Source organism: Arvicola amphibius, chromosome 9 (genome assembly GCF_903992535.2).
Source record: "Arvicola amphibius chromosome 9, mArvAmp1.2, whole genome shotgun sequence".
Taxonomy (NCBI): Eukaryota; Metazoa; Chordata; class Mammalia; order Rodentia; family Cricetidae; genus Arvicola; species Arvicola amphibius.
The window spans coordinates 111,011,911-111,033,230 of NC_052055.2; the positions used below are offsets into that span (position 1 = coordinate 111,011,911).

Genomic DNA, 21,320 nt, shown 5'->3' on the forward strand with positions numbered 1-21,320 from the left:
TTGATAATTTCAAACGTGTATATTAGATTTGGATCAATTTCATCCCCCATGACTCTCTCAGTCTCTCCCACCCCCCTCCCTTTCTATCCATCCCCTCCTGCTTTGATATCTTTGTTTATAACCCACTGAGTTTAGTATTTAGCTCATATATGCATCTGTGTCCTTTGGAAGTAACTCTGCAATTATAATCTGAATCAGGAAAGCATCAGGCCATAGAGTTACAGCATGATCTGTTGGGGGTGGGCTTTGAACAGTGTTGGGTTTCCTAGAGACCGTCTCTCTCAAGTATATTAGGTGAGTTGACCACGTTCACTTCACACCCTCTCCTTTCTCCACTTTCTTCCATCTGATTGGGCATCTTTCCATCCCTCTTGCCCTCCTTCTGATTTCATGCCCCGTGTGTACATATAAATGGCTTTGTGTATATGTAAGAAATCTAGAACCGACAAATAAGAGAAGACAGGATCCTTGCCTCCGAGTCTGGCTTTAATTGACTTGCTTTGGTTTCCAGCGGCCTCTGTCTTTCAGCAAATAGCCTAGTTTCTGTCTTTTTTACCCTTGCGTAAGCTCCATGGCATGGGCATGCCGCATTTCCCTTGTGTAGGGACCTCCGTGCAGAATCTGTAAGTCAGCTGTTGTGCATAGAACTGTAGAGCAGAGATGTACAGGCATCACTGTGACTGATGTAAAGCCCTCTGGTAGCGGCATATCCGAGGCATAGGACTGTTCTGGTTTTTTTTTTTTTTTTTTTTTTTTTTTTTTTTTTTTTGAGAAACCCTCATACTGCTTTTGATAGCAGTTGGGCTGGCCCACATTCCCACCAGCAGCCTATGAGGGCTTCCTCGTATCCCGGTCCCCACCAGCATTTGTTCCTTGTTTTCTTAGTAACATTCCAGCCAGGGTGAGAATCTCGGGATAGTTTTGACTGGAATTTCCCTGGTAGCTAAGGATGTTGGACATTTTTTCATAAGTTTATTGACTTTTATAAGTTTTCTCCGAGATAGGATCTCACTGGGCAGGTCCGCCTGACCTGGAGCTCACTGTGTAGACCAGGCTGTCCTCACACAGGCAAGGCGTGCCCGCCACAGCTGGCCTGTCCAGCGTTTAAGAACAACTGTTTATCTCATTTTCTTGTTTATTGATGGGCTTGTTTGGATTTTTAGTATTTATTTCTTTTAGTTCCTTATTCTGGATATCATTAACCGCCTGTTTGATGCGTACCTGGCAAAGATTTTCTTCAGCAGTTACTGTTTCCATTGGTTTTCCATTTCATAGCATCCTGTTTACCAGTTCTTGATATCATGTCCTGAGCTGTGTCTTTCTTTCCAGAACGTCTCTGCCAGTCAATGCCTGTGTCTTAAAGTGTTTTCCCCAGCAGCTTCAGACTCTCAGGTCTTTGAAGTCTTTGATCTGTTTTGAGTTGATTTTTATTATGCACAGGCTTCATTCTACCTGTGAGGGGTACCCACTCTTCTCAGCACTGTTGTTAGAGAGGCTGTCCATTCTCCAGTGTGTATTTTTGTGCCTCTCTCAGAAAAAGCCAGGTAGTGACATGGATCTGAGTCTCCATCTGCTGTTTTTTTTTCGATGTGCCTTGCTGTTTTTATTAGTATGGCTCTGTAGTGTTCCTTGAAATCAAACACAGTGACAATGTGAACTCTTTTCCTTCTTCTCGGGATTGCCTTGATTCTCTGGAGTCTTTTTGCTTGTATGTCAACGTCAGTATCCCCCCCTCCCCCCATGAAGAATGCCTTTGGAACTTAGATGAGGACTGCAAATAACATTATAGTAATTCTGCATATTCATGCCAATGGAAGCAACGTCCATTGGTTTGGGGGGGGGGCGTCTTTTTCAAATGTTTTCTTTCAGAATTTTAAATTTTGTCATTGTTAAGATCTATATAACAAATCATTTGTACAAATAGGAGTCATTTGGTTTCTTCCTTTCTTTATTTGAATCAGTTTTATTTCTTTATTTCTGCTTCTTCCTAGCTACGACTTGGTGGCCATAATGAGTAAGTGTGGAGAAATGGGTGTCCTTGTCACAGTTCTGCTTTGGGCAGCAATGATTTGAGGTTCTCCCACTTAGTGTGGTAACACAAATATTAAAAACCCAGAGACAGATACTGGGGTTCAACCTGAAGATCAGAAATGCAAAGCAGCCGAGCCACTAGAGAGCGAGTTATTGTCTCATCCCGCCTCACATTCCGCTCTAATGCTGGGATTAAAGGCATGCACCACCACCACCCGGCATTTATGATTATCTACTGTGACTGCTGGGATTGAAGGTGTATGCAGCCACTGCCTGGCCTGTATGGCTGACTAGTGTGGCTGCTTTGCTTCAGGCGAGCTTTACTTATTAAGACACAAATAATAGACCACCATGTGGTGTAATGTTGGCTATCATCAGTTTGTTGCATATATCCTTTATTACTTTGAGGTCTACTCTCCCATAGTTTCTTCAGGTCTTTTATCATGAAAGGATGTTGGACTCTGGAGATGGTGACGCGATTTCCACATCAAAGACCGCTGATGTATTTATTGATATGTATTTATTGATATGAGTATGTTGAACCATCCTTGCATCCCTCAAATGAAACTGACTGGGTCGTGGCAAATGTTCTTCTTGATTCCATTTGCAAGCTCTTTCAGTGAGAATTTTTGCATCCTTGCCCAGCAGAAAGGTTTGACTGCTGTTGTAGGGTCCTTATGTGGTTTGAGTAGCAGCAATGCTGGCTGTGTTCTTCCCTTTCCTCTTTCATGCTGTCCTTGGAAGAGCTTTGATGTCGCTTCTTTGGAGGTCTGGTAGAACTCAGCAGTGAATCCTCCTGAGACTGCACTTTTAAAATTGTTTTTAGTTGGGAAACTTTGTCTTACTAAGTCAGTCTCATTGCTTGGCATGAACTCTGTCTTAAGTTCTAAGTAGCTTACGTCTTCTCAATTTAATTTTGATAAGTTTGTGTGTTTCAGAATGTGTCCATTTCTTGTAGATATGGCAATGTTCTAGAGTACAGGTTTTCACACTGGGCTTTTATGGTCCTCTGAGTCTGATTGGTGTCTGTCTCTGGGTTAGTTTGGCTAAGGCTCTGTCAAACTTCCCTTTTCAAAGAACCAACATTTTATTTCATTGGTTATTAGTAGTAGTTATTACTTCCATTTCATTAGCCTCTGTCCTGTTCTTGGTATTTCTGTCTATTTTTTTTATAATATTTATTCATTCATTCATTCATTCATTCATTCATTCATTCATTCATTCATTTATTGTGTATACAATATTCTGTCTGTCTGTATGCCTACACGCCAGAAGAGGGCACCAGACCCCATTACAGATGGTTGTGAGCCACCATGTGGTTGCTGGGAATCGAACTCAGGACCTTTGGAAGAGCAGGCAATGCTCTTAACCTCTGAGCCATCCCTCCAGCCCCCAGGTATTTCTGTCTATTGAGTTTGGGGTTTGGCATGTTCTTTCTCTTGAGGTGTATAATTAAGTTATAGAGTTGTGATCTCTCCCTCTCTCTCTCTCTCTCTTTCTCTCTGGGCATTTGTAACTGTAAACTTCTTAGAAACACTTTCATTGTATTCCTTGAGTTCTGATACTCTTGTTTTTGATTTCATTGAATTCTGGGAATTTTTAATTTCCCTCCTGACTTCTTCTATGACCTATTCATCATTCAGTGCTGTGTTGTTTACTCTGTGTGACCTTTTGTGTTCTGTGGTCTCTCTCATTATTAATCTCCAGTTTTGCTCCAGTGCAAACAGGTAGAACGTAATTAGTTAAACTTTCTTAAGACTTGTTCTGATCCTCAGTTTGACCCATTTTGGAGAAGGGTCCATAGGCTGCCAGTGAGAATGTGTATCCTGCACTGTTTAAGTGGAGTCATCTTAGATATCTGTTTAAATCCATTTGATCTTTGATGTCTGACTCTGATATTTCTTTGTTCTTTTGGTCTGGACGGCCTGTTGCTCCGTGAGCAAGGGAAAGGAAGTCTCCCGATACTGCCTAAGTGTGTGTGTTTACATCTGTGGTGTTTATATTTATGAAACTGCGCACATCCTCCTTACCTCTCCTGACTTGCTCTCCGTTGAAGTCTACTTTGCCAGATGTTTCAACAGCAATACCAACTTGTTTTCAAGTTCCGTTGCCTTAGAATGTCTCTTCTTTTTACTCTAATTTGGCTTTGCGGGTAAGATATGTTCCCTTGTAGGCAACAGACAGATGGCTCCTGTTTTTTAATCCAATTTACTCCTCTTGTGTGCTTTGGATGGTTGGGGCTATTAACATTCAGAGTTAATATTGAAAGGTGTTCGTGCCTTCCTGACAATTACAGATTCTATAACCTTTGGCACTTTGCCAATCCCCATTTGCTTGTTTGCTGTTCTAGTACATATTTCATTCTTCACAGTAGCCTCATGGGTATGTTTTTTCTTTTCTCTTTGCTATGTAGAATTCCTTCAGGTTTCTTCTATAGTGCTGGTTTATTGATTATAAATTCCTCTAGCTTGTGTTTATAATGAAAACTCTCTGTCAACTAAAAGGAATAGTTTTGCTGGGTATAATAATAATCTGGATTGCTGGTTAACTGTTTTCAGAGTTTGGAATACATTGTTGTATGTCCCTTCTGACTTTTAGAATTTCTCTTGAATAGTCTGCTGTTCTCTAATGGGTTTCCTCTTCTCTGTGACTTGATACTCTTCTGTAAGTGTCAGTGTTAATTTCTTTGTTCTGTGTACTCAGTGACTCTACTATAGGATGTGCGAGGTGCTTTTTTCATCTGTGTGGCCATTTCTTCCCTAGCTCTGGGAAATTTTCTGCAGTGATTTTACTATGTCTTTAGCTTGAACTTCTCTTGTCTCCTATGCTGAAACAAGCGTCATACAGGTAACCAGAACAGCTGGTTTCTGCATCTGTACCTTGTTTGGACCCTCCTCCTTCATCTCCTCCTCTTTGCTTTTGAGTAAGGAAGTCATTAAGATAACAAGTCAAAATAGAACAAGGACTTTGGGTGTGCAGCATTTACAGCTAATTTATGGAATTAGCCTTCCTGTGACACAGACCGTTTCTGACCAGGTGTGGTCTGGCTTCCCATGGGCCACATCTCAGGGTTAAAGGGAGACAGAGTCTCCTGAGACAGATGGGCATCCTCGCTGTGAGACCCGGCTTGCCAGCTAGGGTCTGTTCTGTGAGAAGTGCTGTCTGCTGAGGATACATCCAGCTCTCCGCCTCTGTTTCTTTAGGGGAAATTTAGACCAGAAGCCTGCCAAAGCCTTCCCACTGTTCCCCTCGATGCTTTCAAGAGAATTGATTTAAAAAAAAATTATGACAAGTTATAATTGAAAGTTGCAGAAGGAAGTAAACAAGTTTTCCCCTTTTAAACATCTCCCTCCTTCCTCCCTTAAAGAATTGCTTCTCTTGTCAAGAGATTGTGCTACAGAACTCTGATCCTTGCTTCTGAACTTCGTGCATCTGTTCTGCAGTTTCTCATTCTCAGGAAAATGGTTTGACTGAAAATGTCAGCCCAAACACAAAGCAGTTGACTGGATAGTTTAGTACATATTTGAAGACTCAGAGGAGACTGGGGTTGGAATACAAAACACCTGGGCTGGGCCTCGGTGGGCGGGGGGCATTCTTGAAACGTGGCTCCTTCACACGTCCAGGTGGATTAATGTTTACTGCAGAAGTCTGTCTTACTTACTTAACTCTTATCTGTCTGTCTGTCTATCTGTCTGTCTGTCTATCTCTATCTATCTATCTATCTATCTATCTATCTATCTATCTATCTATCTATCTATCTAATCTATCTATTCTATTTATTCTAGGCAGGGTTTCTCTTTATAACAGTCCTGGTTGTCCTGGACCTGCTCTGTAGACCAGGCTGCTCTTAAACTCTTGGAGATCCACCTGCCTCCGCCTCCCCAAGTGCTCGGATTAACGGCGTACGCCGCCACACCTGGCATTTTACTTCATTTTTGTTGCTTGTCTTCTGCTTTTAGGCAGGCTCTCCTGCAGTCCTGAGCCGACCTTGGATTTTGACCTTCCTGTGTCCACCCCAGAGTTGGGATTACGGGTGTATGGAGGCACAACCCAGGGCTCCATGCTTGGTAGGCAGGCACTCTGCCAGCTGAGCTACATCCCCAGCCCTGCTTTTATTTGTTCATAAATTACTCCAGGTACAGCGGAGTTGCCTGATTAAGTACCACTCAGCCTCCAAGGACCACTAACAATGTGGTGAATCTCAGGGAGAGAAAGCTTCAGCCACTTAAGACCACTTGAAGGGGTGATAGTAACCACCTGCCTGCTTGCAGTATGAGCAAGGGGCCTACCTGGTATTGCTGTGGTGGGCTGTTCTAAAGAGGGGAAGAAGACAAAGAGGCAGGCATCTAATTGAGCTGTGTGTCAGTCAGGATCTATTAACCTGCTGGGAAATGGCCATGTTAGTTCCTCCTCGTGTGAATTAATGCCAGGGCTGACTGTGCTCTGGGATGAAAGTACAGGCCTGTTTAACGTTAAGGCCTTGGGAGGGCTGTTTGTCAGGAAGTCTGTCAAGCAGAAATTCTCTCCCATCAGCACTCTGTGCTTGGATCACATAGTGAAAGCCGTTGGTGCTGATGACCCCGCTTGAGCACATTCAGGACTGGCGTGACTTCTAAAATCAGGTGGAAGCTGAGACTCAGCACAGTGTGGCTGAGCGTGACCCTCCACTGCTGTCGTCGGTGAAATTCTAATGCGTGACCATCTGTTATGTAAAGCTTGCCTTGCACTCAGCCCCAGAGGGCATATGTGTCTTTAAACTTAATGGGATAACTTAAATATTGGTGAGCTTATTTAGTTTTGAGCTTCAAAGAGCAATTTCAGCGTAGAGGTCTTTGTGCTTCTGGGATCACTGAAGGGACTTCTTCAAGCCTGGTCCTCTCTGATGTGTGGCATGGCTATGACAGGCCTCTGTCAACCTGGAGCAGTATGACCCAGAAGTCTGCACTCACAATGTCCCCTGGGTCCACCCTCACCAACTCCCTGGGTTTTGACCTCAGATTGTGTGGTCACACCTTTTGCAGCTAGGATGTCTTCTGGGGACTACGTGAACACCCATGTTTCAGCTCCCCCCTCCTCTCTTCTTCTAGGTATTTTAATGAGATGTCAGCACAAGGACTAAGACCTCGCACTGTGTCCAGCCCAATCCCTTACACGCCTTCTCCCAGTTCCAGCAGGCCTATATCACCCGGTGAGTGTAACCTCCTTTACCACAGTGTCACTGGTTCCCGGGAGGTTTCCAGGGGAGGAGGGGGGACTGGGGATTGAATCCAGGGCCTCACACGGGTTTAGCAAGTGCTCCTCACCGATTTTCAGCCAGCTCTTCTGGCATGTTTAATCGACAGCCCCGGTTGTGCTCTCTTCTATTTTGTGTTTTTCAAAAATAAGTCACTGTCAGTACTGAGTGTTGGCTTGAAGATCTTAAACACAAGAACTGTGTGTGGGGGGGGGGGGTATTACTGCTGTATTATTATTTTTCTTTCAACCTTTATTTTTGAGGGCTTCACACCATCGATAGCTGCCTCTTCCTCGGTGTTCACTGAGCTTTAGATACAGATTATTTATTAACCTAGGTTTGACCTCAGAAACCCTTTCTAGAAGAAGACTGTGTGTGACTAGTCTCGGGATGGGCAGGGTCTCTGGGTAGAGTTCCAAGATGCTTTACCGTGTGTCTTTCGTGGGTCCTTTTACTACGTTCCTGCTTCCAATGATACTGTAGGCATCCTTCTTCCCTTGTGAAAATAGAAGAAGCTGCCATTCTTGGGTTACCAGCTCTCAGTCCTTGGGCCAAGAAGAGGCCAGGATGGGCTTCCTTGTACAACATCAAGTTCCTAGCCTGAGCTGCCTCTTGACACGTCAGTGATATGTGAACCAGACCTAGAAGGCCAGAAAGAAGCAAGGCAGCTGCTGTTGCTCCTTCCTGCTTTGTTTCCCAGTATGAATGTCTTCACCTGACCCCCAAAATACTCCTCAGTGTCCCAGGCCCAGCACCAGCATTGTCTGGCACTCCAGTGTTGGTGGATCAAGTACAGGCTTCACCCTCAAGGGACGAGGAGGAAGTGGGGCAGAGGAAGGGTGGCAGGGGCAGTGGGGGGAAGACAGAGACTGGCACACTCCTGTTTATGTGCTACCTGATGAACAAGCTGCAGGAAGAGTTGAGGGACAAGTCTGCAGGGGTGGCGCCTGGTTGGAGGAGTGGCACAGTAGGGGTGGCCTTGCAGAGGCTTTGTGAGGACTGTGGTTAGTTTTGTCTGATGTCATGATCAAAGCAAGGGTTTCCCTTAAGGATGATGAAGAGGTCATGATTCTCTTGAGTGACTGCAATGAGGACGGTGTGGCAGAAGTATCTTGGCTTTATCAGTTTGGGGTCTGGCCAGCACTACAGTGACTTTTGATGATATTATTAATATTATTATTTTGCTGTGTCTGTGAACCATGTGCGAGCAATGCCCTCAGAGGTCAGAAGGAAACACTGGGTCCCTGATATTAGAGTTGCAGCTGGCTGTGAGCCACCATATTGGGGTACTGGGCATTTACATCAGGTCCTCTGGAATAGCAGCCAGTGCTCTAACCACAGAGCCATCTCTCTAGCTTCCTTACCCCCTTTCCCTCTTCAAAGGAGACACTCAAAGCTAACAAGAACAAGTCTCCCACATGGTGGCAACTGTTAGAGAAAGGAGACCAAGGATGGCCAGTGATTCCTATCCAAGATGAACAGTGTGGCTGGCCATTGTTCCTTGTGTCTTACCAAAAGAATGTTCCCAAATCTGAATCCTGTAGGAGGAGGTCACTTGTTTGTCCTGACCGCCCAGAACTGAAATAATCTACAGAAACTGTATTAATTAAAACACTGCTTGGCTCATTAGCTCTAGCTTCTTACTGGCTAACTTTTACATCTTAATTTAACCCATTTCTATTAATCTGTATATTGCCACGTGGCAGTGGCTTACCAGCAAAGATTCGGCATGTCTGACTCCGGAGGCTCCATGGTGTCTCTGTCTCTGTCTCTCTCTGTGTCTCTGTCTCTGTCTCTCTCTCTCTCTCTCTCTCTCTCTCTCTCTCTCTCTCTCTCTCTCTGTGTGTGTGTGTGTGTGTGTGTGTGTCTGTCTGTCTGTCTCTGTCTCTCTCTCCCTCTCTCTGACTCTGCCTTTCTTCCTCCCAGCATTCTGTCCAGTCCTTCCTGCCTACCTAAGTTCTGTCCTATCAACAGGCCGAGGCAGTTTCTTCATTCATTAGTGGTAATCACAGCACACAGAGGGGACTCCCACATCAGAATCCCTTCCTCTAGTCTCCAGTGGCCTTAAGTCTGTCCCCGAAAGCCTCTCTTAGCTGCCTCTCCACTTTTATCACCACAATAAAAGTCTCTTTTTATCTTTTGATCTATTGGCATAAAAGGAAGACTTAAGTCAGGATTGTAGTGGGGGAGGGTTACTTAGTAGCAGGCAGAAATGCAAACTCATGTTGTGTGTAACTTAATACCTTATTTGATTTGCTTAAAGCTCATAATTTTTAGAGGCAGGTCATTTCTAAACGATCAGAAAAAATACTGCAGACATTGAGTGGTGGGGCAGGGCCAGCAAATGTGAGAGTTTGGTTTAGAATAGTATTTCTGTTGTTGAAATGTCAGCAAGGCAATCGTACTGCATTTGTATAATGGTACCATCGTCTCAGTAGCTTGTTTGGATGTGTCTGAATCAGGAATGGGCAGTAACTAGGTCTAAAAGCAGCTTTGTGTCTCCAGTAACAGTAGTGCATCCAGAAGCCAGATTTGGTTTCTGTCTCTGTTCTTAGTTAAAAGGAACTTGGGCCCCTCAGAAAGATGGATGTGTGACATCTTCACAAAGTGAAGAATTTCTCAGAAATAGTGGTAAGGATGTGACAGAGAGCCAGGAGCCCCCAGGTACCAAAGCTAGGACAGTGTGACCAATAAACGCCATGGACAGCCATGACCTCAGCAGTGGGCATCAGAAACCGCAGTACTTCACAGTGGTGTTATTCCCTAGCCGTCTGGGGACACGCTGATCTCTCCCATTGAAATTCTTACAATGTGTCCCTGTCCTTAAGCTGCGTTATTTTCTGCTCAGCAGCCTCTGTATGCAGATTTCCAGGTTCAACAAGGGTTTGTTGCTGCTATTATTGTTTATTCTCTAATGTATTTCTGGGCCAAAAGGTGAGCTGCATGGTTATTAAGATTTAAGAGAGAATAGAAAATAAGATCCCCTGACTTAATATTATGTAATCAGTAGGGCCTGAGGAAGATGGTTAAAAAAAAAAAAAAACTATGCTAATAACTTATTGAGGCCTTTTAGTCTTCTGAGGGTGTCACAGCAGTCAGGTTTGCTAGTGGTGGGATTTATAGCACAATGAGATAAAATGATATGTCCTTGTGGCTCAGTACCAGATGGAAGATTGTCATCACTGCCCTGGATTCCCTTGATTGATTAATTGATTGATTGATGATTGATTGATTGATTGATTGATTGATTGATTGATTGATTGATTTGGTTGGGCTTAGGGTTAGAGTCAGAGGGCTTGGTGTTCACAGTTGAGAATTACTGGCCTAGAGCATCAGAAGGGGAGAAAGAGTGGATGGATGGACGGATGGACGGACGGACAAGCAATAGAGAGACTTTGAAGATTCATGGTTAGTGGTTTAACATAATTAAAATTATTCTTTAGAAAAATTAATCTAGTAAGTAGGCTGGATTTTTTGTTTCATGAAAGGAATCTATTTTTAATGTTATTTTATATTTTTATGTGTATGCATTTTTAGCCTGCATATGTGTGTGCGTGCATTCCATGCATACCTGATTCCCTCAGAGGTCAGGAAGAGGGGGTTGGGTCTCCTGGAACTAGATGGTTATGAGCCACCATGTAGGTGCTGGGAACCAAACCCAGCTCCTCTGCAAGAGGAGCCAGTGTCTCAGCCACTGAGTATTCTTAATCAAGAGATTCCTTGAGCACTCTTTAAAATTAAGGAGTCCTTTTATTTCTTGTGGGGTGGGGGGTTGAAGGTATTTATTCATTTGTTCTTTGTCTTTCTTCTTTCTTTCTTGGTGATGGGGACTGAACCCAGACCTTGGGCCCATAGACAGTGGTTGCACCTCTGAGTGGGACACCCCCATTCCCACCCCCAGTATCACCATTACTTTCGTAAGGAGCAGAATTAGAGTTTTGTTCCAGGCTGTTACTTGAAGATGACCTCTTTAATCTCAGCGCATCATGAACCAGTCAACGTTAAACGATCGCTGTGGTCTAAATGACTTCATCGCAGAGCACCGCTTGGTTGAATGTGCGTCAAAAATCAGGAGATAAGCTCTGAGCATTTGATCTGAAAGGCACAGAAGAGTCCTGTAAGATACTCGGTGTATCTTTGTGGAAGGAAATAGGCGGCAGTAGTTAATAAAGCCTGGCCTCCAGCCACAAAGAAGTCGGTGACACCAGTCCTTGTCCAAATCCTTCTCCGTTAGTATTTTTACTTCATCAGTTTTTTTAATGGCTGTTAGTTACACTATGGCCAGACTTTTGACAGGAAGTGGCCTAAGGGGCAAAGGGTGGGTTCCAGCCTGTCCCATCAGAGAAGAACATGGGGACAAGAGCCTGAGGCAGCTGGTCACATTGTATCCACAGGCAGGAAGCAGTCTGGAAGTGAGGCTGCACCGTAGAAACCTTAAGATTCTCCTCCGCTTACTCCTCCCTTCTGAGGCCCTGCCTCTTCCCGGACAGTGCCATCTGCTGGGGACCGAGTGTTCGTGTGCGCCTGTGGTGGAAGTGTGGACGGGACCCACTGAAGCCACAGCAAGGCCCCACCCTGTGCCATGTTTCCGTTTAGACGCTAGGAGTGAAGGTGTAAAGCACTGGATTGATGGGACGTCAGTGTTGCCCAGACCACTGCAGCTTCCGTACAGCTCTCTAGGGCTTCTTAGACTGTCCATAGCTAATCACTCTTGAGTATTTCAAATCCGGCTAATTGGACCCCCAGGACAACCTCGGCATCATTCCTCGGGAGTGCACTCTCCATCTTGTTTTGAAATAGTGTCTCCCATCTACCTGAAGCTCACCAATTCAGCTAGGCTGTCTGACTGGCAGGCCCCAGGGGCCCTCCTGGCATGTTCCCCGGGCAGTCCTCATGCAGGTGCAGCAAGGACCTCATCAATTGAGCCACCTCCTCAGCCCTGATAGGTGTTACTTCCTTGGTGTCTTTTAGGGAACATTGGCATGTGTGGGGCTTTTGTATCCTGTATCAGACATTTCCAGGTTGTGAAGTTTGTATACATGCACACAATTACACACACACTTACACACGCTTACACACACATGTACACATAGTTTTGTCCTGTATAATTATTACTGGTATCATCTCTCTTCCTTTTCTTTACATTTGATTTTTACCTTTTCTTATTTTCCCCTTGGTTCTTCTATATTCCTATTCTTTAAAGGGATGAACTGCAGGGCTTGACTTTTTAAAGCTATGGCGAGCACTTAGCCTGAGGTCTGCCCTCTCTTTGAGTGTACAATACTGCGGTTATCTGTGGGGTGCAGTCAGTGCTGTCTGGCAGGTCTCTGCGTCTTGCTATGCTGACACAGCCGCAGAGCTCGCCTTTCTCCCCTCCTTCCTGGTCCCTGGCAGCCACCATTCTCCTGTGTCTGCTCTGCCATTTTAGATTCCACGTATACATGGAGCTGTGCAGTATTTGTCTCTCTGTTGTTGCACAAATAATAAAAACCCAGAGAGAGATACTGGGGCTCAAGCCGAAGATCAGAAAAGCGTAACAGCCAAGCCACTAGAAAAGTCTCACCTCTACCAAGGCTGAGCAACTACAGACTGAGCCCTGAGCCTCTGTCTCCTCCTATTATATTCCCCTCTAGTGCTGGGATTAAAGACATATGACTCCCTAATAATGGGATTAAAGATGTGAGCCACCACAACCTGTATCTGTTTCTGTGTTGATCTTGTGTAGCCCAGGATGACCTTGAGTTTACAGAGATCCATCTGCCTCTGTCTCCCAAATCCAGGGATTAAAGGTGTGTGACGTCACTGCCTGGCCTCTAGTGGCTTAGTATTGCCCTCTGATCTTCAAGCAAGCTTTATTTATTAAAGCATAAATAAAATATCAGTATACTCTGTGACGGGTTCGCTTGGCGTAATGCTCTCTGGGCTCGTGCGTAAGGCAGGATTTCCCGCTTTGTAACAACAGTACTCAACTATCTGTATCCCTGGATCCTCTGTCTGCTCAGCCTCTGGTGGGCTGTTAGGCTGTTTTCACACCGCAGGTTTTACCCACTGGTAAAACACAGGCATGCCCTGTGGCTTCATAGTCCATTTGATGCTGTGTGTGGTGTAACGTAAAAGGTGTTTGTTGGTTGGTAGCAGGCTTTCTCTTGGGCCGCTCAACCAGCTCCCAAATCATGATATGGAGACTTCTTATTAGTTTTGAATGCTCAGTCTTATTTTATGCTTGCTCTACTAGCTCTTATAACTTAACCTGTTTCTCGTGGGCTACATTTTGCCTCGGGCTTTTGACGTTTCTCGCCTGTATATCTTACTTCCACTGCTGCTTGCGTCTGGCTGGCTGCCGGGTTTCTCCGGGCGTGTCCCTCTCTCTTTCAACCCTTGTTTTCTCCTTTTCTCTTCTCTCTCACTCGTAGCTTTCTCCTCCTCCTTATTTTCTCTGCACCCTATCCTTGCCCATTCCTCTCCTGCCTAGCTATTGGCCGTTCACCTTTTTCTTAGACCGAGCAGGTGCCTTAGGAAGGCAAGGTGGAACAGCAACACATCTTTACATAGTTAAACAAACACAACGCACCTTCGCATAGTTAAAGTAATATTCTGCGGCAGAAACAGATGTAGCACATCTTTGCCTGGATAAAGTACTGTTCCACAATGTATGTATGTTTGTTTTTCCCTGTGGATATGAAGTTTTCCCAACACTATTGAAGAGACCATTCTTGTCATCCTTTCTGCAACTCTTGGCCGCCATCTAAAGGGTCATTTGGTGGACTACGACCACATTCGTGTCTGGGATTACTGTTCGGCTCCTGTGCTCGACAGTTGTCTGTTTTTATGCCCCTTGCTACCCACCGTGCCCACTGAGTGGCCCCACACTTATGCACGTCTATTTTTATTGAAAAGTTCCCTGGAGGATTCTAGACAACCCGGCTACAAAATAACGCTGAACCTCCTTGTCCTTGTTTGTATTTCAGGTCTTTCGTACGCGAGTCATACGGTTGGTTTCACACCACCAACCTCATTGACCCGCGCCGGGATGTCTTACTACAACTCCCCAGGCCTCCACGTTCAGCACATGGGAGCCTCTCACGGCATCACAGTAAGTGCCCTCGCTGGGCGCCGGCGGTTCCTCACTGAAGAGTGCGGCCGCCGCCCGCCCTTGCCACCTTGTGTCTTGGGTCACTTCTCCCTCTGGACACAGTATTCCCAAGAGTTGGACACAGAGTTCTGGTGTTGAAACTCACATCCCCCAGATGGGGAGACTCATCTTCTTTTGTGGAAACTGCTCACTATGAAATGTAATTTGTTGCAGTTCGCCGACCCTGGTTGGCCTTCCTAAAAGTTTGCCCTGACTTCCAGATTTATTTTTCTCTCCTGGATTCAGGAGGGCCAAGTTCTCTTCCGGTTCTCGCGCTCCACTTGGGAGAATAGCCCTGCATAATACGTGGCTGTGCAGTTGGCTGAGAGAACAGGAAGAAACGTGAGAACTGGATGGAGGAGGAGGGAAACTAATTCAAAGAGCCGCCTTCCTCTGTGAAATTACGTGGGGCGCCCATCCAAGTCTTCTGAACTTTGAAGGGTGTTGTGTAAAGGCAGAAGGTGTTGTCCTGGGACCCCTCAGAATGTGAGAAGAAAGCCGAATAGTGGAGGGGGATGAGGGCGCACAAGTGATAGTGTTTATATGGCATCTTTAGTATTATTTTGTTTTATTAAAGGACCCCAGTTGAGTGTTTGACTATGAAAGACATATTATCATTTTTGTATTGCTTCTTCACAGGCGTAGGTATGATGAACACTACCTTGTTTATGTTGGCCCAGCTAGTTCAGGAACCACTAATGATAAAGAAGGAACCCATGGCTTTTCTGACCCTTGTTGGCCTAGGTTCCATCCTCCTCAGCCCCGGTTCTGACTTCGTTGGACTTGAACTGATATCCCAAACTGACCTGCTGTCCCTGTGTCCCCCCCCTTACAGAGGCCGTCGCCACGGAGAAGCAGCAGTCCTGATAAATTCAAAAGGCCCACGCCTCCTCCATCTCCCAACACACAGAGCCCAGTCCAGCCACCTCCGCCACCGCCTCCGCCCCCCATGCAGCCCGCGGTCCCCACGGCAGCCACCTCCTCGCAGCCCGCCCCGTCCTCGCAGCAGCATTTGGTGCACCCCTCCTCCCAGCCTTAATGCATGAGCTTAGTCAGAATTTCAAGTCGGGACTCGTCTGATGGAGCCGCCTTCTCAACGCCAAAGGCTTCCTTCCTGGCATATTTGGATCTGATGTGTTTGCACTGAGGTTGTCTAGCTGCCCTCCTCGTAGTGTCGTGAATGTTCGTCGGAAACGCAGCCGGTGTTGTGGGTCTACAACACTAACCAGACGACTTCTTTCCATCGGTGTTTTACTTGAATCTCCGTGTCCGTCATTCCCTGGCTGGAACATTGCTATCTGGTATTTGGTCATAAGAAGCAGTGTGCAAAACCCCACACCCTACGCCCGGCCCCAGGGCTTCTCTTCTTGGCTTTTAGGTCTGTAAAATAGGAAGGGAAATCTTGTTTTAGATTGTTCCTCTGTGAACTTGCAGGAAATTACTGAGCTGTTAGTAACCCTCCTCCTCCAGTTCACAGGGGAGTTTACCAAACTATCCCAAGAATCGAGCACTACAGTTCAGACCTTTGCAAACCTAACTCTGAGTATAGGATCGGAAGTGAGATGAATCGGTGCCCACAACATGTCTAGTGTAGAGCTTTCTACAGACACACTTTTTACAGGTTGTTTTTGATGTACATTGACCACGTGTCTCTCGTAAAGCAGCCTACAGAAACAACTCACACAGCTGGAGCTTCTCCCCCTGCCTGGGGTGGGAATTATCGCTAATTGAGATGCGATTCCTTTCCTTTCTCCAAGTTAAGCCACCTAAGCTGGTCCCTTCTACCATGAGCGGGTAGATGCCTTCCCTCTGGTGGTCTTGATGGCTGACTCCAATGCTGTCTTGGAGCTCTGCTGCAGGGGCCATGAGATTGTAATAGAGCCGAAATAGTGACCCTCCACCCCTTCCATTCTTTTGTGCTGTCCTGAGCCAGGGTGAACAGGTATTTCCCAGGTACAAAATGCTCTTAGGAAATACTGTTTGAAGTGTAAGTGGCATCTTAGCGTGATGGCCAAGGGGCACTTGACAGAGAGGAAGCGTAGCCAGCAGAGGAGCTCATTGGCCTTGCTGGCAACTCACGGTGCCCATCATAAGTAAGCCAGGAGAGTACCGAGGAGGTTCTGAACATGATTGCCATTCATTCAGCACAAATCACTTGGGGTGGAACACCGAGTGGCTCTGTTACCACCTTCATTTCTGTTTGTCAGCTGTTACTTTGTGCTTTCGTAGTCAAGTGCTTTCTCCCTGCCTGTGTTTGCATATTTATATATGCCGTGGATGAAAATAACTTACTAGAGAATGTATATTTTATGATGAGAAACGTGAATCCGTTGGATATAATCAGAGAACTGAAAATTAATTTATCAGTCATTTTTAAGAGTTCATGTTTGTGACAGCCATCTCCAATAGCGACTCCTCACGGAACACACTCCCGAGAACAAGGAAATACCCTGGTGACATTGTAGATATTTAATATTGTACAGCCTAGGAACCTCCATTTTTGCCTTCGAATGCATATTTAAGAGTTAACAGAATGAAAAAGGCGTTATGGGATGATAGTGTTTGATGGCATTTTAAGAACTTGAGGACAAGAACCACCGTAGGACCTTTCACCTCTTCCCTTCCACCCCTACACTGAGAATGTTACCCTCCGACAACCAGGAAGAAACTGTCGGTCTGTGAAAGTTTTATTTTTAAGGTGTGTGTGCGTGGGTGATGTGCCGGCCATGGTGCCATTATCAGACCCAGGGTGGAGGCTGGCGCTGTCAAGGCGGTAGGTTTTCAATGTCAGACTAAACCCGGGCATTTCTCCAGCAACTCCCTGACCCTCTTGGTACATGACCATTCCAGGGAAATTCTGAGGCTAGGGCAGAAGAATTCTTCCTTCACGGTACAGTCTTGAGTTGTTTTTTTCTTTTCTTTTTTTTTTTTTTAATTTTCCTTGTGAGAGAAATTTGGTATGTGTTTACAAGACTTTTCTGGGATTGTAGATTTCAATACTGCTGGCTCGCGGCTTATACTCCAGCCCACAAGTCCATTCTGTAAAGATCGCTCCTCCGCTGCCCATCAGCTTAGTTACCTCCTAGAAGCACAAAAGTGAAGGCTCTGCTGTGCGGCAAGCAGAGCCTCTCCGAGCTAGGTTCTTGGCGTTCAGGCTTGTCTCGGACAGTGTCCTGCAGATTCCTCTAGACCCATCCCTTCCCTCGAAACGTCCTCTCATAGCACTTTTTAGCATAATCCAGTTGCTTCTCCCTGCAGGCAGCAAGACCAAGAGAACAAACACTACATCTGAATTTAGGATACTCTGTGTTACTCTGGAAGCCGGCAGTAATAGGAAAGAGAAGCAGCTGCTGAGCCCCCAGAGACAGGAGCCTCCTTACTGCGGGAAACCCATCCTAGGTGGGTTGGTGCCAGACATGGCGCTCTGGGGTTCAGTTCCTTTCTCTCACAGGCTGACTCTGGATTAAAATCAGTAGCCATCCTCAGCAGGTGAGAGCAACAGTACCTTCGGTGGCTCCACCTCCTGTCGTGTTGACAGAGACCCTCGGGTACCACTGTGCTGCTAATAGGTTGAGGGTCTCTTCCCAGACACCCTCACCTTCATACAGAACCCAGTCCACACACCCAGCACCCAGCGCCTCTGGGCTCTGACCTGCTTTCTCTAGTCAAGCGTGCTGGCCTTCTAGACAGACTTCTAGAGCTTTGGCCAATGTGGAAGTGTTTAGGATTTTATGTATATGTCTTGGTTGACTGAAAAGGAGACAGATGGCGGGTGACCACGGAATGAATGTGTGACCAGAATGTGGCTTTTGACACCTCATGCTGCTGTGCCTTTTGTCATTGGCTTCTGATTCGACCAGATATAATTAATAATGTGAATTTTTGTTGATCCTTCGGCTGTAGGAAAACAATGTGTACCCCCCCCTCCCCCATTGTTGGGTAGGGAAGACATGATCTTGCCCTGTACAAAGCTCTGCTCTTAAACCCAGGAAGACAGGAAAAAGTATGGCAATGCGTGCTTCAGAAAGGGTGTTTTTTTTAAAGTGTTGGAGAAAGTTTCCTGTGTAACTTTACCTTCTGTCTAGTACTTGTCTCATAGCATAACCAATGCTGAGAGCTTGTAGTGATGACTACCAAAGACATGCGTAGTAAAGCTTCAATTTCCAACGATTAAAGAACCAGCCATTGACGCTGTTCCATGGTTCCTTCTCAGGAGCCATTGGGAAAGACTAAAAGAGTCTTAGGGGGTTTTTTTTGTTAAGTTTTAGGTGGGTTTTTTTTTTTATTTTTTTTAATAAAAATGTGTTAGCCTACCATTTTTGGGAGCATTTTCCAGAATGCTCAGCAGTTTGTGATTACTGGCCACACCCAGGTCGCCTCTCCTTGAGTGATCAGTGGGATCCTCTGTGCGTGCTAGCATGGGTGCTGTGTGTGTGCACGTGTGCGTGTGTGCATTCATGCCTTAACTTGGGTTACTGCTCAACTTTACTGTTTGACTCGGTCCTCACCAACATCAGATTGTATTGTGCATCTTGATCTGAACTTCATCCTGGCAAAAAAAAAAAAATAGTAATAATTAAAAAAAACACACACAAAAAAAGGTTGCAGGCGCCACAGGTTGGAATGCATTCCTTCGGAAGACTGTCCAGTCAGATGCACCCTGAGTTGTTTCCATAGACTTTTATTTGGGACTTCATTTGGAAAGTCAGCAGACTGTCAAATGGGAAGATGTCAGCAAGGAAGAGAGGAGAGCCAAATGCTAGCATGTCCTCTGCCTCTGCACACCCGTGTGCTCTGTGTGTCGTCCTGCTAGCCTGTCTACAACTTGACTAGCTTGGAGTTCAGGTAACGGTGGCAATCCTGACCTTCTCTGTCGGAGTTTAGAGAGACGTAAGATGTCCAGTTAATGTCTTATTTCCTTTATGTTGATCAGTCTTTAATACATGTGCTGACTCAGAAAACCTAAATAAAGATAATTTTTTAAAATGTACCTCTTGAACCATAAACTTCCCTCTCATTCTTTCTGGTCTTTTGAGTTGGAAACGATCATTGTTTGGTGTTGGTTCCAGTAGACTTTCAAAGTAAATCCAATTATAATCTCTAAAGGCATCCAGAGGAAGTAAACGTAGGAAGGTGGCATAAATGGGGCTAGTGTGGTTTTCTTTTTTTATAAATACTAAAGAGGGAAAAAATTGGGGGTATTTGTCCTGCACATATGTCCACATACTACATTGTTCAGTGCCTGCATTGGATCCCTTGCAGCTAGAGTTAGAGGAAGCTGTGAGCCACCATGGGGGTGCTAAGAACTGAACACAGGTCCTCTGAAAGAGCAGCCAGTGCTCTTAACCACTGATAGGGCCCATGGTTTAGAACCTTCATAGAGTGCTTGCTGCCCCGATATGCTATATTTCAAGTTCAAACAGTAAACCTAGAGGGGTGTGTGGTGTGTGTGTGTGTGTAAAGGAAAGCTATCTCCCAAAATGTCACATGGGGGCCCACACGCACAGGCATGAACCATAAGACATGTCAATGAATGATGCATCAGCCTGAAAGCCTACAGTGGTCTGGACAGCCAGGCTGTTGTGAAATGCTGTGTGTTAGACATGTATGTAATAGACCTGGTATGGATAAGCCTGTGACATCAACTGTATGTAGACAGCACTCATTGTTACTACAGTGTGTAGTAGGCAGTAAGTGTTATTTTTTAAAAATAAAATGTATTCTACTTATTAAAAAGTTTACTCTTGGGCCAGTGAGATCGCTCAGTAGATAAATGTATCTGCTGTAAGCCTGACACCCTGAGTCTGAACTCTGAGACCCCATGTGGTCGGAGAGAGCCAGTTCCTGTTAAGCTGTCCTTGACCTCCACACCCCTTCAGTACACACATATACAAAATTAATAAAAGGTAGTAACAAAACTGTTCTTTAAAACAGTTTGCTGTGTAGCCCCAGCAGCAGCCTTAGTACAGCTCATGTGTCTGTATCCCATCAATAGGTCAGGAAAATAACAGAATCTGGGAGTAGAGAATATTCCAGATAGGTATCCATGTGTTGGAAGAAAGTGTGGCTTGTCAATTGCATTTTGATAAGGCTGGGTGGGGGGTGGCAGTGCACAGTAACAGAATCCTTTAAGGAATGTAGTCTTTAGGAATTCATTTCATTGGGTCAAACCCCTCCTCCCCCCCCCCTTTTTTTTTTACTTTAATAGTAAAGCTTGTCTTAGGGAGAAGGCAGTTGATGTCTCAATTCCCACCCCCACCCCCACCCCTTTTTTTAATACAAGGATATACTTTGGATCAGAGAAAACTTCCATAGTGGTGATGGTGCACACCCTTAATCCAGCACTCAGGAGGCAGAGGCAGGCAGATCTCATGAGTTTGGGGTCAGTCTGGTCTAAGAGCGAGTTCCCAGACAGCCAAAGCTACACAGAGAAAACCCTGTCCCGGAAAGCAAGAGAGAAGACCTCAAAGGAATTGGTTTAGGCAGAGTTTAGAATGGATGGATGGAGCCCTCCTTACCGGGTTCACAAGTCGAGGGTGCAGGAAGCTTGGAAGTGATTCCTGGAATTGGAGTCAGTGGCAGGAGCGAAGGCAGCACAAGGCAGGGGAGCTGGCTGCTTGCTGGGCGGTGAGGGCAGCTGGAACTTATCTCCAGTGGTTAAGAGAGACCTCACACATGCTTCAGCATGATTCCAACCGGTCATGGAACCGCTGGACCACCTTTACCCATTGACTAAAGGCAACTCTGGGAAGAAGGTCTCCCCCCCACACACACACACATCCAGGTGTTCTGTGCTGTGTTTCAGAGTCTTGGGAGGCAGCAAATGAATGTCCCACCCCGTGTGTTGTGAGGGATTCCAGCAAATGGCACAAGTCACCACGGTGAAGTCAGGTAGCCTGGGGCGGGGGGGGGGGGGAGCTAACC

The 21,320-nt window shown here is 45.6% G+C and overlaps 1 protein-coding gene across 1 annotated transcript in view; it reads left to right on the forward strand.

Moving 5' to 3' along the window:
* The window catches only part of Ccdc6 (coiled-coil domain containing 6), a 100,504-nt gene extending 81,118 nt beyond the window's left edge, over positions 1-19,386 (forward strand). Inside the window, exons 7-9 of the mRNA XM_038343043.2 lie at positions 7,119-7,219; positions 14,233-14,357; positions 15,232-19,386. Of these exons, the coding sequence (XP_038198971.1) occupies positions 7,119-7,219; positions 14,233-14,357; positions 15,232-15,435 (430 nt within the window). The 3' untranslated portion in view covers positions 15,436-19,386. The remainder of the gene's footprint in view (positions 1-7,118; positions 7,220-14,232; positions 14,358-15,231) is intronic.
* Positions 19,387-21,320: the final 1,934 nt, after the last annotated feature.